At 57.2% G+C, this 15,477-nt stretch overlaps 1 protein-coding gene across 1 annotated transcript; it reads right to left on the reverse strand.

Annotated features, from left to right (window-relative positions):
- Positions 1-605: 605 nt before the first annotated feature.
- MYLK2 (myosin light chain kinase 2) lies at positions 606-13,983 on the reverse strand. The gene is made up of 12 exons (XM_047771375.1): positions 13,665-13,983; positions 12,708-13,185; positions 11,543-11,844; positions 9,642-9,747; positions 8,689-8,782; positions 7,963-8,072; positions 7,725-7,866; positions 4,259-4,329; positions 4,020-4,148; positions 3,384-3,536; positions 3,123-3,255; positions 606-1,544 (listed from the first exon to the last, which is right to left on the reverse strand). Exons 1-12 carry the CDS (start codon positions 13,714-13,716, stop codon positions 1,464-1,466), a joined length of 1,851 nt encoding a protein of 616 aa, XP_047627331.1. The 5' UTR covers positions 13,717-13,983; the 3' UTR covers positions 606-1,463.
- Positions 13,984-15,477: the final 1,494 nt, after the last annotated feature.

Consider the following 15,477-nt stretch of genomic DNA (forward strand, 5'->3'; position numbering starts at 1 on the left):
TCCCCTCATATGCCTCGGTTTCCCCCCTGTAAAACAGGAATTATATCTACCTCACAACCTTGCTGTGGGGGGTAAATGAGTTGTACATACGAGCGTTGAAATAGAGCCTGCATCCAGCAATCGCCCATAAATTCTGGCTGGTGTGGGGACCTCCAGCTCACAAATGGACAAACTGAGGCGCGAAGGGGGGGACCACTTGCCCAGATCACACGCTGGGCAGTCTGGCTTCTGAGGCCGCGTCGGTAACACCAAGTGCTGCTCAAATGCCTGCCCCCTTTGGAGTTCCCATTGTGGCTCAGCAGTAACGAGCCCAACCGGTGTCCATGAGGACGCAGGTTCAATCCCTGGTCCCCAGCACTGGGTTAAGGACCCAGTGTTGCCGTGAGCTGTGGTGTGGATCACTGACGTGTCTCGGGTCCCCGCCTTGCTGAGGCTGTGGTGTAGGCCGGCGTCTGCAGCTCCAATTTGACACCTAGCCTGGGAACCTCCATATGCCACAAGTGTGGCCCTCAAGAGCAATAATAATAATAATAATAAAGCCCCTGGCCCCGCGGTAGTCCTCCACCTGTGACTGTCCCCAAGTGCACACACACAGAGGGAAGGAGGCCACTTCCAACCTGTACATTTATTTACAAGGCACAAGCTGAGAGCAGGTTGGGGGCTGCCCGACGGCCCTCCCCCTCCTCCTGGGCCGCGGCTGACCCTGGGGAGGGGGCCCGGAGTGCCTGGTTTGGGCTGGCTTGGCCCTCAGGCAAGCTCGGGGGTGGTCTCCCCTGTCCCCTAGGCCTCGCCCCCTCCCCCTCCGCCAGGCCTGGGCAGGGCGTCCTCTCTCTCAGGCGGAGTTCCTGTGTGTTGGTGGTCGCAAGGAAGGTGGGCGGGGGGCCGGGCCCAGCCAGATGGTGTGTGCCGGGCCTTATCTGTTGGGATTGGGGAGGCGGGTGGGGGCACGGAGGTCCTCTTTCACAAAGCCTGCTCTGTCTCCCCTGGCAGCTGGGCCTTGGGACTCGGCTGCGCTGCCTTCCTGCCCCACCAAGGGCCTCCCATCCACAAGGGCGGAAACCCCACACGCCAGGACCCCCAGCCCTCCCACTCCAGCTAGGAGCAAGCCCAGGCCAGGGATGCCCCAGGTGAGGCCAAGCAGGGGTCACCAGAGCAGCAGTTCCAGAAGGGGGAACCAGGCAGGAACAGCAGGGCCCGTGGCATCTGGGCTGTGGCTGTGGTACCGGAGCCCTGTCTGGGGAGGCATTAGCAGGATGGAGTCAAGGCCACATCTGAGGCGGCTCACGTCGGGGAAGCAGTCACTGCGCGGGGGCATGGGGAGCCCCGAGCCTCCCAGCCTGGCGCAGCCTTGTCCTGGCCAGCCTGTCCCAGGGATCTGGCCTATCTGCTCCGGCCTTCTGGGCTGTGTGGCCTCAGCCCCGGCCAATGTGTGGCTGCATCCAGGCCTCAGCTGCTCCCAGGGCTCAGACCCCCAGAGCCATCAGTGCCCCCGAGCTGCTGATCTTCTTGAAGCGGTTGGCAGCGCTGACAGCAATGAAATTTTTCTGAGGGATGAGAGAGAGGGGTCCCAGTCAGCTGCGGGCCCTGGGGAAAACTGTCGGATGGCTGAGTGTCTCCCAAGGTCCCCTTCATTCCAGGAAGACGCGATGCCAAGCAGGGTGCAGTCCCAAAAATGGCCACAGGAGGCGCCACTCCCTCATTCAACAGACCCACAGCCAACCTGAGTACCACCCTGCTAAAGATGCTCCAGTGGTTCCTATTCCTTTTCCTTTTTCTTTTTTCTTTTTTCCTTTTTACACCCACACCTGCAGCATATGGAAGTTCCCAGGCCAGGGGTCTAATGGGCGCTACAGCTGCCAGCCTACGCCACAGCCACAGCAACGTTGGATCTGAGCAGCATCTGTGACCTACGCTACAGCTCACAGATATGCTGGATCCTTAACTTACTGAGCGAGGCCAGGGATCAGACTTACATCCTCATGGACACTATGTTGAGTTCTTAACTGCTGAGCTACAACAGCAACTCCTAGTGGTTCCTATTTCCCTCCAAGTAAAAGAGAAACCCCTCACCGTGGCCGAGTCTCTCCACACCCTGCCTCCCGTTCCTCTTGGACAAACTCCCTTACCCCCTTGCTTATTCCACCCCAGCCGCACTGGCCTCCGCACACTCGCCAACCTTGCTTCTGCCTCAGGGCCTTTGCACCAGCTGTTCCCTCTGCCTGGGACACTCTCCCCCCCCCCCCACCCCGGTACCAGCACCGCTCAGTCCTCAACTCCTTCAAGTTCTTGTTCACCTGCTCCTTCTCAGGGTGCCTTCCCTGGCCACCCTATTTAGAACTGCAGCCTCTCTCCCTGGCACCTCTGACTGCTCTTTTTTTTTTTTTTTTCTAGAGCCCTTCCTTAACCCCTTTTTGTAACTCCCCACTCCCAACCAAAAGTAGGTCCACACAGACTGAAATCTTTGTCTCCTAGACCACCGGTGTATCCCCAGCACCTAGAAGTAGTAGATGCTCAAGAAATATTTCTGGGAGTTCCCGTTGTGGCTCAGCAGTAATGAACCTGACCAGTATCCATGAGGACACGGGTTCGATCTCTGGCCTCGCTCAGTGGGTAGGGGATCTGGTGTTGCTGTGAGCTGTGGTGTAGACATGGCTCAAATCCCACATCGTTATGGCTGAGGCATAGGTTGGCAGCTCCAATTCAACCCTGAGCCTGGGAACTTCCATATGCCACAGGTGTAGCCCTAAAAAGACAGCAAAAGAAAGAAGGAAAGAGAAAGGAAGACAGAGAGAGAGAGGAAGGAAGGAAAGAAGAAAGAAAGGAAAGAAGGAAAGAAGGAAGGAAGGAGGGAAGGAAGGAAGGAAGGAAGGGAGATTTGTGAAGTGAAGGGAGGAAGGCTGTGATGGGGTCGGAGACCTTTTCTTGAGTCTGAGTCACAAGGGATGCCCTCCTCTGGGTGGAGGGGGTGGCTGGAGGGCCACCACCCAGGTCAGGAGCCAGCCCAGGACAAAGAGAGAAAAGCCAATCCTGTTTTCCAGACAGAGCCGGCCGAGGCAGGGCTGGCGGGGCCAGAATGCCTCCCGCCCTGCGTCCTCCCTCCTCCCACCCTCAGCCCGGGGTACCTTCCAGCGCCTCTTCATGAGGTATTTCTTAAGCAAGATCTGGGACTTGAGGCGGCGGTTACAGCGCTTGGCTTTCTCTGCCAGGTTGTTGAGCCAGGGGTGGGCGAGGCACTGGGCAGCGCTCATCCGGCCCCTGCGGGGAGGGGCAGCGTGGTGAGGGTGGGCGGCCAGGGCACGAACAGGCACGCATACACACACACACACACACACACACGCACAGGGCTTGCACACACAGGGTTTGTGTCCTGGGGTGAACCTCACCTCTGGTCCTTGACGATGAGGTTGGAGACAAAGTCTTTGGCCTCGTCTGACACGGCCTCGAAGGTCTCCTCGTCGAAGTACCAGTTGCCCGACAGCACATTGTTCAGGGTCTCCGTGTCGTCATCTCCCAGGAAGGGGGAGAGGCCGCTCAGCCTGCGGGAAGCGGGTGGCGGGGGCAGGGAGGTGAGAGTGGGTCGGGGAAGGGGGCAGATCCTGGGAAGCAGCACCAAGCCCTGAAAAGACCTCCGGCCTCTCAAGTAGGACAGACCTGGGTGTGAATCTGGCTGGGTGACCTTGGGCAAATCACTTCCCCTCTCTGAGCCTCACTCTTCGCATCTGCAAAACGGGCAAAAGCATCCCAGCTTCCCAGGGTTCGAGTGAAGAAGAGGAGGGATGAGGGCACTGGGTCATCAAAGACCCGCTGGCCAGAGCCCTGGATGGGATGCTATGCCGGCAGGGGGGCCTTGGTTTCTCCGTCTATCAAATGGGTACCAAGTTTGCTTTCCTGGTTCTCCCCAGCACGCCCCACACCCAGCAAACCCCTGACGGAAGGAGTGGGGAGGTAGAACCAAGCTCAGCCTCCGCTGCCCCCGACGTGCCCCAGCCCTGGAAGCACCATGCTCCCTGGGGACGCACAGCATGTAGGTGATGACACCCAGGCTCCACATGTCTGTCTTATCGGAGATTTGATCGTAATTCACCACCTCAGGGGACAGGAACTCTGGGGTCCCGAAATTCACCTTCAGCTTCTCTCTGGGGTTATACCTGGAAGTGAGAGCAAGAGTTCAGAGCACAATCCCCAGCCTGTGCCCAGGCACCTGCCAACCTTCCCCACCTCGGGCCGGCCCTGCCCTCCTCCCCCACCCAGCTGGTACCTCCGTGCCAGGCCAAAGTCAATGATCTTCACCAAATGGCCCGTGGTGTTGACGCATAGGATGTTCTCTGGCTGAGGAGAAGGGGGTGACCTGGATTGACCTCTGACCCGGCTCACCCTCCCTCCCCAGCCAGGTCCCCCCAAGTCCCAGGCTCCCTGGATCAGAGGCCCAGGCCGCCAGAGCCGACAGCCCATCGGAGACCCTTGGACCTGCCTGCTCCAGGCACAGAGGAGGATCCAGAGGCCCGAGCAGGGCTCTTCCAGGGCAGGGACCGTCTCCTCCAGGCCTCCTCGCTCCCCACCCTCTGCGTCTAACAAAGTGCCCAGTAGGTGCTCAGCCAAGGCTCCCAGGACTCCTGTGCTCCAAGCACAGGTGAGCATGTGAAGTCACCGCAAGGCTAGTCCCTCCCGCTCTGGGCCTCCATTTCCTCTTCATGTGACTCAAGGACACAGGACTAATCTGAGGTTGCAGGGCAGAAACGGTTTCAGTAGTTAACAATGGCGAAAGGGCAGATTTTGCACAAAAACCCTGTTTCCTGATTTTCAGCACCTCCTGAAACAGAGGAAGCCCCAGGCCGACGGCCACGCACAGCTTGGAGGGGGCTGCCGCTGACCCCTGAGCCAGGGGACAGGCCTCCAGTTCCTCCCGCCCCGACTGTTGAATGGGGTCTGTCCTTCCTCTGGGCTCTGTGAGCATCTGATTTGAGGCCCCAGACGATAGGCTTTCTGCAGGTCCCTTCACACCGCTGCCCTCCCTCAGAACAGGATGCTAGTAACTTCAGTAGCTCAACCGGCTGCTCCACGGAGACAGGGGAAGGAAAGAGAGGCCCCAGGCTCCAACTGGGAGGGAAACAGACAGACCAGACGTCCTCTGGGGGGACACGGGGCTTCCTGAAAAGCCATGCAGCCGGAGGCCTGGGGAGCGCCTTCGGGCTGTGGTTCACCCAACTTATGTGACCGTGACACCTTTTATTGATGACACATTTATTGCTATCTTGAAAAAAACACATTTTAGGATACAGAGGCTTGAGGCTGAGCTTCCTCCTGGGCCACTGCAGTGTCATCGAGGGCCCCAAGAAAATGGCTTTCGTGGGAGGACGGCAAGCTCCAGCGCCACCGCGCCGCAGGCAGCAGCTCTGTCCAGAGACTCCGGAGCCCCCCTCTCCCTCTCCTTCCCCTCCGCCCTCCCACATCCCAACCACCACAGATCAGGCCGGCTCTATTTTCAGAAAGCGCCCATCATCTGACCACGTCCCAGGCCTCCCCCACTGCCGCCGCTTCCAGCCCCCGCCGTCTCTCTCCTGGCTTCTTATGACCGCCTCCTAAAGTCCCTGCAGCCACAGTGGCCCAACTGAAACCCACCTCCTCACCCTCCTCGCATCCTCACGTGTCAGTGGGGATGACAACGGCCCACCAGACCCAAGGACTAGTGTACACGCTGAACAGCTCTGACTCCCGGCACGCGTGGACTGGCAGCCCGTCTGAGACCTCCACTGCTCTGACCCTCGCCTGCTTCTCCAGTTTCACTTTGTATGTCTCCCCTTTACTCTCATGTGGGTTAAAATGATCTAGGAGTTCCCACTGTGGCACAGGGGGTTAAGAATCTGACTGCAGCGGCTTGGGTTGCTGCAGAGGTGCAGGTTCGATCCCCAGCTAGCCATGGTGGGTTAAAGCATCTGGCATTGCCACAGTTGTGGCTCAAATTCAATCGTTGACTCAGAAACTTCCATATGTCCTGGGTGTGGCCATAAAGATTTTTTTTAATGATCTATTCATTGGGTTACTATTGCATGAATGTTTGTTTTCCCCACTGACCTGCAGGCTCTGTGGGACAGGGGTGTCCTCATCACCCCCATGGCAATGCCCACACCCAGCACTGTGCACGGCAGCACAGGCGCGGGTACTCTATACGTATTTATCAAATGAATGAATGGAAGCACCATCCGCTTTGCCAATGGGTGTTCAGATTTCATCTTTTCCACTAGCCTGGCCTCTGATCCCACAAACATTAACACCTGCCATTAGACGAGCATGCCCAGCCTCGTGCAGCTCCGCACCACAGCCAACACCACTCAGCTTCAGACAGCCACTGCCAGGGGATCAGAGTGGGTGGGAGGCTGGAGTTCCCATCATGGCTCAGTGGTAAACCAACCCAGCTAGTATCCATGAGGATGTGGGTTCAATCCCTGGCCTCGCCCAGTGGGTGGGGGATCACAGAGCTGTGGTGTAGGTCACAGACACGGCTCAGAACCCACATTGCTGTGGCTGTGGTGTAGGCCAGCGACTGCAGCTCCAATTTGACCCCTAGCCTGGGAACCTCCATATGCCATGCGTGGGACCCTAAAAAGACAGAAAAAAAATTAAAGAGTAGGTGGGATGAGTAAAATCTATTTGCTCTCCCTGACCTGCTATGTGCAAGGTACCGAGCCGGGTCGGTATAAGAGGATATAAACATTCTTTTACTACATGTTTTTGTTCCTGCGCATCATGTGCATATTTCTGCAGGGATACAAAATCCATGCATGTGCTTTTTTGAATCTCCTACTAGAACATAAGCTCCATGAGGGCATGTGTTTCTATCTGTTTTGTTCACCACTGGATCTCTGCCACCTAGAACACTGATTGGCATATAATAGGCCCTCCAGAGATAATTTGTGGAATAAATGAACAAACATTCGGGAGTTCCCATTGTGGCTCAGCGGTAATGAACCTGACTAGTACCCATGAGGATGTGGGCTCTATCCCTGGCCTCACTAGTGGGTTAAGGATCTGGCATTGCCATGAGCTGTGGTGTAGTCTGCAGACGCAGCTCGGATCCTACGTTGCTGTGGCTGTGGTGTAGGCTGGCCTGGGAACTTCCATACGCCTCAAGTGCAGCTCTAAAAAAAAAGAACAAACATTCAAAGCGCCTATCAGGGGCCTGCACTGAGGCAAGAGCTTTTTTTTTTTTTTTTTTTTTCCGCCACCCTGCAGCCTATGGAGTTCCCAGGCCAGGGATCAGATCCAAGCCACAGTCTCAACTTGAGCCGCAGCTGCAGCAACACCAGACCCTTAACCCACTGTGCCGGGCGAGGGATCGAACCTGATTCCCATGACTCCCAAGATGCCACTGATCCTGTTGCACCACAGCAGGAACTCCTGGAGCTTCTGCAACACTTAGCAGCGAAGACACCAAGTGTGGGGCTCCCAGGACTGCAAGCGACCCTTTTCAACAAGCGCTTCGTACTAGACTAGGAGCTCCCGAGGGCAAGACCAAGTCTTTTTTGCTCTCTGAGGTGACCCCAGCTCCTGGTACTTAGTACCCCCTCAATAAACCCTTTTTGAATCTACTGATGGAAGGAAGGAAGGAGGGAGGGAGGAAGAGAAGGAGGAGTGGGAGGATGGCGGGCTGGCTGCCCCCAGCACTGATCTCAGGTGGTGGGATGCTGCTCCCGCCCCCGCCTCCCGGGAGGCCCTGACCCCAGTACCTTGAGGTCCAGGTGCAGAACCCTCATCTTGTGCATGAAGAGGATCCCATCACAGATCTGCCTGACAAACACCATGGTGTCCACCTCAGTCAGGTGATAGTCCTCATCCACAATCCTCTCGAACAGCTCGCCGCCCTCGATGCTGTGTGCACAGACCCCTCTACAGGCTCGCTTCCAGACCCGCCGCCACCCCCAGCCCGGGCCCCCCCCCCGCCCCGGCCCTGCCGCTGGCACTCACTACTCCATGAAGAGGACGATCTCGTGCGGGGTCTCGATGGCCGCGTAGAGCTGGATCAGGTTGCGGTGGTTCAGCTGGTTCATGACCTCGATCTCAAGCAACACCATTTCCTGGGGACCCAGGACATCAGCGGTACCACCCAAGAGTCATCCCTCCCTGTTCTCCGCCCTCCACACCTGCGCCCTTGGCCAGGCTTCAAAGCCTTCATTCAGGAGATGCTCCCCTGAGCCCGTGGGTGACAGGGAGCCTCCTCTGTGCACCCCCCCCCCCCCCCCAGCCGGGTTTCCTAAGTTACAGCTCTCACCACACCAGGCTGCGAGGTTGCCACCACCTCCTCACAGACCCGACTCCCTCGTTCCACATGAGCCTCTGCCTCTTCATGCACTCATTCCTTCATTCATTCATTCCTTGAACAAACACTGCTCTGCATCAGGCCTATTTCCCCGGGGCTCTCCGAGCAGGACCACATGGGCTTCCCTTTGGGACCTCTAGTGCCCATCACAGAACCTGGCCCAGAGGGGATCTAACTAACTGAGGGGTCTAGCTTAGGGTCAGGGGCATCAGGCCCCCGTGGCAGGGCTGTCCATCTGTCTGTCTATCTGCATGACAGCTCGGTGCATCCAGGTCCACACACCAGGCCCGTGGTGCAAACGTGTGGGTGGAGGGGGGTGAGAGGCAGGCACTCCAAGAATCCCCGCCCCCTCCCACACAGCCAGCCCCCACTACCTTGTCTTTGGGTGTCTGTTTCTTGATGACCTTGGCTGCCAACTTGAGCCCTGTGGCTTTCTCGGTGCAGGTGCAGACAGCTCCAAACTTGCCACTGGAGAGAGACGAGGCTGGGAGTGAGGGAGTTCCAAGGGGACAGGGGAGGGGGGCTGGGAGATGGGGGTGCACACCTCTGCCAGCTCCAATCGCCTCCTGAAGCCGTGAGCTCTATGCAGGGACAATGGCTGAACCACACAAGCCATGGGCCCAGGAAGGGTAGGCTCATGGAAAGACGGCCCCATGGAGTTCCTGTTGTGGCTTAGCAATAATGAACACGACTAGGATCCATGAGGACTCGGGTTGGATTTCCTGGCCTCGCTCAGTGGGTTAAGGACCCGGCATTGCCACAAGCTGCAGTGTAGGTCACAGATGTGGCTGGGGTCTGGTGTTGGCTGTGGCTGTGGCGTAGGCCAGCTGCCGCAGCTCCAATTAAACCCCTAGCCTGGGAACTTCCATACGCTGCAGGTGCAGCCCTGAAAAGCAAAGCAAAACAAAACAAAACAAAAAAACCCAAAGAAAAAGAAAGACAGCCCCTGATGTGTGGCAGGCAGGGGTACCAGGCCCTCGGGTGGGGTCGGCAGGGAGGGGGGGGCACCTTCAGGACTTTTAACAAAGCAGGAATCACCTTGAGGGGGTCAGTGTGGTGCCTAAACTGAGACAGACAGGAAAATACTATGTGCCTCCCATGGGAAACACTGAATGGCCAATGGGGTGTTTGCGTGAGTCAGTGACACGGGTACACACCAGCCACGTGACAGTGGCAAGTGACAAGTGTGACCATGTGGGAAAAAGTGGGTCCACGTGGCTCATGTCCAATTGGAGTGTCTGGGCCTCACGTGGGGAAGACACGAGGCCTGGAGCTCCGGGCTTTCCCACCAGGGTGGAGGGGCCAGGGGCTTGGGCCTGGCACTCACCCGCCCAGCGCCTCCTTGGAGTTCAGGCTGAATTGGCTGTTGACATTCCCGCTCCTCAGCTCCACGATGCGGTGGGGGAAGGGGGCCGGGGGTGGCGGGCAGTCATCTGGGGAGCAGAGGAGAGCAGTGCGTCACAGTCAGCACAGCCCTGCTGAGGACACTCCCGGCGCCACCCCTCCTGCCTGGCCTGGGTGATCCAGTGATACCTGGGGGACAGCTCGCTCCAGGATGGGGACTAAGGGGCCCAGTCTCCAATTTCAGCACTGCCACCGACACACAAAATGGCCTTGGGAAGCCTCTGCCCCTTTCAGAGGGAGGCTCAGCCACTCCCCCTCCCAGCACAGCAGTGGGGATGGGTGATTGGACTTCTCAGACCCTCCCATATTATAAGGCATGAAGACTCCACCCCAAACTAGCTGTGTTTCCGTTAAAGGGGAAAAAAAAAAAAAAGGTGGCGTTCCTGTCGTGGCTCAGCAGGTTAAGGACCCAACATTGGCTTAAGGATCTGGTGTTGTGACAGCTGCAGCAAAGGTCGAAGATGCAGCTCAGATCTGGTGTTGCCCTGGCTGTAGGCCTAGGCTGCAGCTGCAGCTCCTATTCTATCCCTTGGTCCAAGAACTTCCATGTGCCACAGGTGCAGCCATAAGAAGAAAAAAGGAAGGAAAGGAGGGAGGGAGAGAGAAAAAGAGAGAGGGGGAGAGAAAGAGGGAAAGAACGAACGAACGAACGAACTATAGTTTGGAGTGCCTTCATAAGTAGGGGTTACTATGTCCGATGGGATAGGCATGGAACCTGCCTACCATTCTCTGTGATAACACTACCAGCTGGCGCCACCTATAGATGGAGCGAGTGTCCAACCCGGACGTGGCCCAGGGACGGGGGTAGGCGGGGAGAAGCCTGGGATGGAGGTGTTTGTTTGGTAGGGAAATGCTGCCACCTAGTGACAATTATGGGGAAGAGCAGGCCCTGGCCGCCGACAGGCTGAGTCATCAGGAATGGAAACCTCTTTAAAAATAGCTAGAGGCCGCAGGGAAGCCGGGCTGAGATAAATCAAACAGCCCTTGGAGGTTGTTCAGGTCCGTCACTCGAGGATGTGATTTCTGGGCGGAGCGGGCCGGGAGGTTTGTGCGGCTGCTCAGGGGAGGAGGCAGGGCTCCTGGCTGCCGCCCAGCCGCCAGGCCCTTCCACCCTGTCTGGGTGGCACGCTGCCGCTCACCAGGCAGGCGGGCGGGTCTCCCAGGGCACCTCGGCCTGGAGGACGGGGGTGTCAGAACACTCTGGGCTCTTCTGACCCCATCTCACCCCACCCCCAGCCCTGCTGCCTCCCTGCCCAGGCCCTTTCCCTATTCACCTGCTCGCCAAGCTCCTTCATGCTCAATGGTTGCCTGCGGCCCCCTGAATAAACCACCATCACTTAAGGCCGCTCCACAGTCCTGGCCCATCTCACGTGCCCAGTTTGGTCATTGCTTCTACGCACTGACACCTGTGCTGCTCAGCTCATGTACCCTCTGTGGCTCCCATGACCCTCCTTACCCATCCATATAACTACCAAAGCCTGGCATCTGAGCCCTTCCATAGACTGACTTCAAATTCCACTGTCCAGAGAATTGGTGCTGCACCAGTAACATGTCTGATTTTTTTTAAACCCCATTAAAGAAAGTGAGCTCTGGAGTCAGGCTGTCCTGACAGGTCATACCCTATCCTAGCCATGGGTTCAGGGTACTCCACTCCCCTTCCTTGAGCCCCTGTTTCCCTGTCTATCACAGGAGACTAGGAACTAGGACTTCCTGGGGTTGGGTGACACTTAGATGGATCGGACTGGGTGAGATGCCTCAGGGAGACAAGGGGAGACACCGGGAGCCCCCGTCCCCTCCATCGGCCCCATGGCAGCCCCGGCCTACCCAAAATCTGGAAGCAGTCCTCCTCCCTGGCTGTGAGACTGAGGGCCTGCCCCGCCTCCGATCTCTCCGAGGGACCGACCTGGAACTCGATCCCTCTCGAGGTGTCCCCTTGCACCTTAGCCTGGCCAGCCTGGCCCGGGGCCTTTTCTTCTGCTTCCTTCTGGCTGCTGTCCTGGACGTTCTTCCCTCCTTCTGCTTCCTTGGCTGGTTCAGCATCCGTGGGCTCGGGGGTCACGGGCACCCCTTCAAAGATGAGCTCTGATGCCTCATCTGGGGGCTTCTCAGCCAACAGCTTCTCAGGGCTGGAACGTGAGAACACAGAGGGGAAGCCTTCAGCCGCCACTGCCCTGCCGGTGGGTCTCCCGGAGTTCAGCTGGAGCTAATACAACCCTGTCCCCACCCCAAACACAGGTGGTAATGCATCTACATACAAAATCAAGGGATGTTCATTCCTTAAAAGTCTGTAGTCGTTATCTTGACTGTCAGTGCCCTAATTGATCATTAATAACTATTCACTGGGATTGTTAATTTGGTTAATCCTTATGTGCCTAAATTAGGAAGGTTACAGAGCTCTGATTCACCAAATTGTGGCAATGCCATTGATTCATGTCCTAATGATGTTGATGCATTGATGTATATTGCTACCTCATTCAAACTGATATGGTCAGTGTTAGCATTGTGGTTTTACAATCAATCATTAATAACCTCATTAATATGACTGGCATTCAGGTAACTATAATGGATTGCACCCTAAGACTGGTGCTACGTTTTGGTTCTAAAAGTATTAGCAATGATCTAACGGTCTGGTTATTAGCCATCTTTTCGTATTATACCAATCCTTATATTAAGAAGATGGGTTATCTTTTCCTCCTGCAGTCTCATTCCTGCCCTTGGTGAGACCCATGTTCACGGGGTAAGGGGTATTCTGGGCTCCATCAAGATGCCTGGGAAGAGGTCTTTGTGGACCTCTCCTGCCTGACATTCCAGGCTTCTATGAACCATCATGAAGTCCTGGTTTCTGCAGGGAGATCAGAAAGTCAGGCTAATGCCCCGGGCAGAGGGACCTGCCAGTCAGAAGGACCCAATCCAGCATCGAATGTGATGACTGTGCCTGGGACAGAGTGGCCGCAGAACCCCTCCCTGCTCCCAGGCAGGGCCCATTCACCTGGAGATGGCAGCAGGGCAGCTGGGGCTGTGCAGGAAGGCAGGCGAGCCCCTCCTGGCCGCTGCTTGGCCCTCTGCTGCCTTCTTATGCACCTTGGACTCTCCGGGGTCCTGGCTGCCTGGTGTCCCTTGCTCTGCCTCGGGCTTCTTGACACTGGCCTCGGCTGTTGCCGTCTCCTGGGGCAGGGCTGCCGGCTGCCCAGCACTGCCTTCCGCAGCCCCCCCACCCAGGCTGCCTTCTCCCTCGGGGCCCTGGCCACTGGATGAGGCTTGAGCCGAGGCACCATCCCCTTTCTCTGGGGCCAAGCCTTCCGCATCTTTCTTCAGGGTGAGTTGATCAGGTTCTTTCTCTGGGTCTGGGGGACCATGTTCTTTCTCTGGCTCTGGGAGATCAGGAGCCTTCTCTGGGTCTGGGGGACCAGGATCCGTCTCTGGATCTGGGGGCGCAGGGTCCTTCTCTGCAGCCGGGGGTCCTTCATCTGCAAGGAGGTGAAACACCAGTCAGGATCCACCCTCCCACCCCCACCCCTTCCCCGGCCAGGCTGGCCAGTGACCAGCTCTGGGTCCATGTCCTCACCCAGGACGCGATTTGCAAGCACTTGTCCCACAGGGCTTCTGGGGCCACTTCATGGGCTCTAGAGATGGGATGCTTGGAGATTGGGGGTCCCGTGGGGGAGGCTCTGGTCCCCTGCTGGGCCTCGATGCCCCTGCTGTCCCTTGCCCTGAGGGTTTAGTGTCACCCATGGGGACTGCACGTTTCCCAGTCTCTCAGGGGAGGGCTTCACGTAGGCCCTTGACCCAGCTCCACCCTATGCAGAGATGATTCTGATTTCTGGGTCTTCCATGTGCCATGCAAAGAGGCCTCAGGCACAGAACCCCCACCGAGGAACCAGCCCAACTCTGGCTCCAAACACCCCTTCCCAAGCTCCTCCCTCCATCTCCGGCCCCAGCTTGGCACCTGTTGATGGGCTCTGGACTCCCAGCTCGACTGCTCCATTCTCTGTCGCCATGAGGTCGGGAGGCGTGTGCTTCTGCTTGTCTAACTCAAGTCTTTCTAGCTGCAGAAAGAAGAGAAAGGTGTGTCGGACTGCTGGACTCCTCCTCCTGTCTGGCCAAGGGGAGACCAGGGCCAGCTGACTGAGGGTAGGAAGGTGCCTGGAGCAGAGAGGGGCAGCCTGGTGTCCGTCTGTCTCAAGGCGGCTGCCCGGGAGCCGTCCTGGGGCAGTTGTAAGGGACTGGGCTGGGTGGGCAGAGGCGGAGGCAGGGGCGCAGGCAGGGGAGGCGGGGACGGGGGAGAGGATCTCTTACACCAGGGGCCATGCAGCTCGACTGCCACCACCTGTCACTCTTGGCCCCCGTTCAGAGGACACGGCATTCTTCCCATGGACCGACTGGGGGGAGAGCGGTGTTGGAACAAGCGGGAAGGGAAAGAGGGAGGGGAGCACCTGGGGCCCTTGGGGGTGGGCAGCCTTTTCCCAGGCCTTGCCTGGTACCGCTGGCTTGAACAGGATGGGGGTGCTGGATGAAGAGATGTTCTCAGGAGGGCTGAGGGGCAAGGCTACGCCCAGGCCAGGCTCTGGCTCTGCCCACATCTTCCGGGGTGTCCCAGATCCTGTTTAGAATCACCCAGGCCCGGGGGTGATCACCTCAGCGCCCAGCTCTGTGCCCACCAGCCTGCCCCTGGCCTCTGGTCCTGCTTGGAGCACCTTTGGGTAAGAAACCGTCTCAGGGGCACTTGCTCAAGGTCCATGGGGTTGAAGGTCTTTTCTTTTTCTTTTAATAATGAACACAATAGGTTTATTTATTTTTCGTGTGCACTTTGAGGTTCTCTTTCTTTTTTTTTTTTCTAGCTATTTCTTGGGCTGCTCCCGCAGCATATGGAGGTTCCCAGGCTAGGGGTCTAATCGGAGCTGCAGCCACCGGCCTACGCCAGAGCCACAGCAACGCGGGATCCGAGCCGCGTCTGCAACCTACACCACAGCTCACGGCAACGCCAGATCCTTAACCCACTGAGCAAGGCCAGGGATCGAACCTGGAACCTCATGATTCCTAGTCGGATTCGTTAACCACTGCGCCACGACGGGAACTCCTTCTTTTCCTTTTTAAACTTTTTTTTTTTAATTTATAGTTGACGGCTTTTTTTGTTTCTTTTTTTTTTTTTTTTGTCTTTTTAGGGCCGCACCTGCGGCATATGGAGGTTACCAGGCTAGGAGTCGAATTGGAGCTATAGCCGCCAGCCTACACCACAGCCACAGCAATATGGGATCCTAGCCGTGTCTGTGACCTACACCACGGCTCACGGCAACGCCAGATCCTTAACCCACTGAGCAAGGCCAGGGATCGAACCTGCAACCTCATGGTTCCTAGTCGGATTCGTTAACCACGACGGGAACGCCTTAATTTTTTAAAATTATTGTTCACTTACAATGTTCTATCAATTCCTGTTGTGCAGGAAAGTGAACCAATTTTTTTTTCTTTTTCTCACATTATCTCCATCAGGTTCCATCACAAGTGATTGGATATAGTTCCCTGTGCTGTACAGCAGGATCTCTTTGCCTTTTCTTTTGACAGTGTCTTTTTCCAGAGCTCCTGGGAGATGGAGGCCACCCCCAAGCAGCTCTGAGAGGTGGCCAGTGCTCTCATGCCCCTCGCCTGAGCTGACCCAGGTCTTGCCAATAGCCCACCTGGGAGTTCCATTGTGGTGCAGGGGAAATGAATCTGACTAGTAGCCATGAGGATGCAGGTTCGATCCCTGGCCTTGCTCAGTGGGT

Source organism: Phacochoerus africanus, chromosome 3 (genome assembly GCF_016906955.1).
Source record: "Phacochoerus africanus isolate WHEZ1 chromosome 3, ROS_Pafr_v1, whole genome shotgun sequence".
Classification (NCBI taxonomy): Eukaryota; Metazoa; Chordata; class Mammalia; order Artiodactyla; family Suidae; genus Phacochoerus; species Phacochoerus africanus.

Coding starts and splice junctions, on each gene's coding strand:
- MYLK2 (XM_047771375.1), bottom strand. CDS start 13,716: ATGGCGACAGAGAATGGAGCAGTCGAGCTGGGAGTCCAGAGCCCATCA. Junction 9,748..11,542: donor GGACTGCTTCCAGATTTTGG/GTAGGCCGGGGC, acceptor TCTGCTCCCCAG/ATGACTGCCCGCCACCCCCG. Junction 8,783..9,641: donor TCCAAGGAGGCGCTGGGCGG/GTGAGTGCCAGG, acceptor GTCTCTCTCCAG/TGGCAAGTTTGGAGCTGTCT.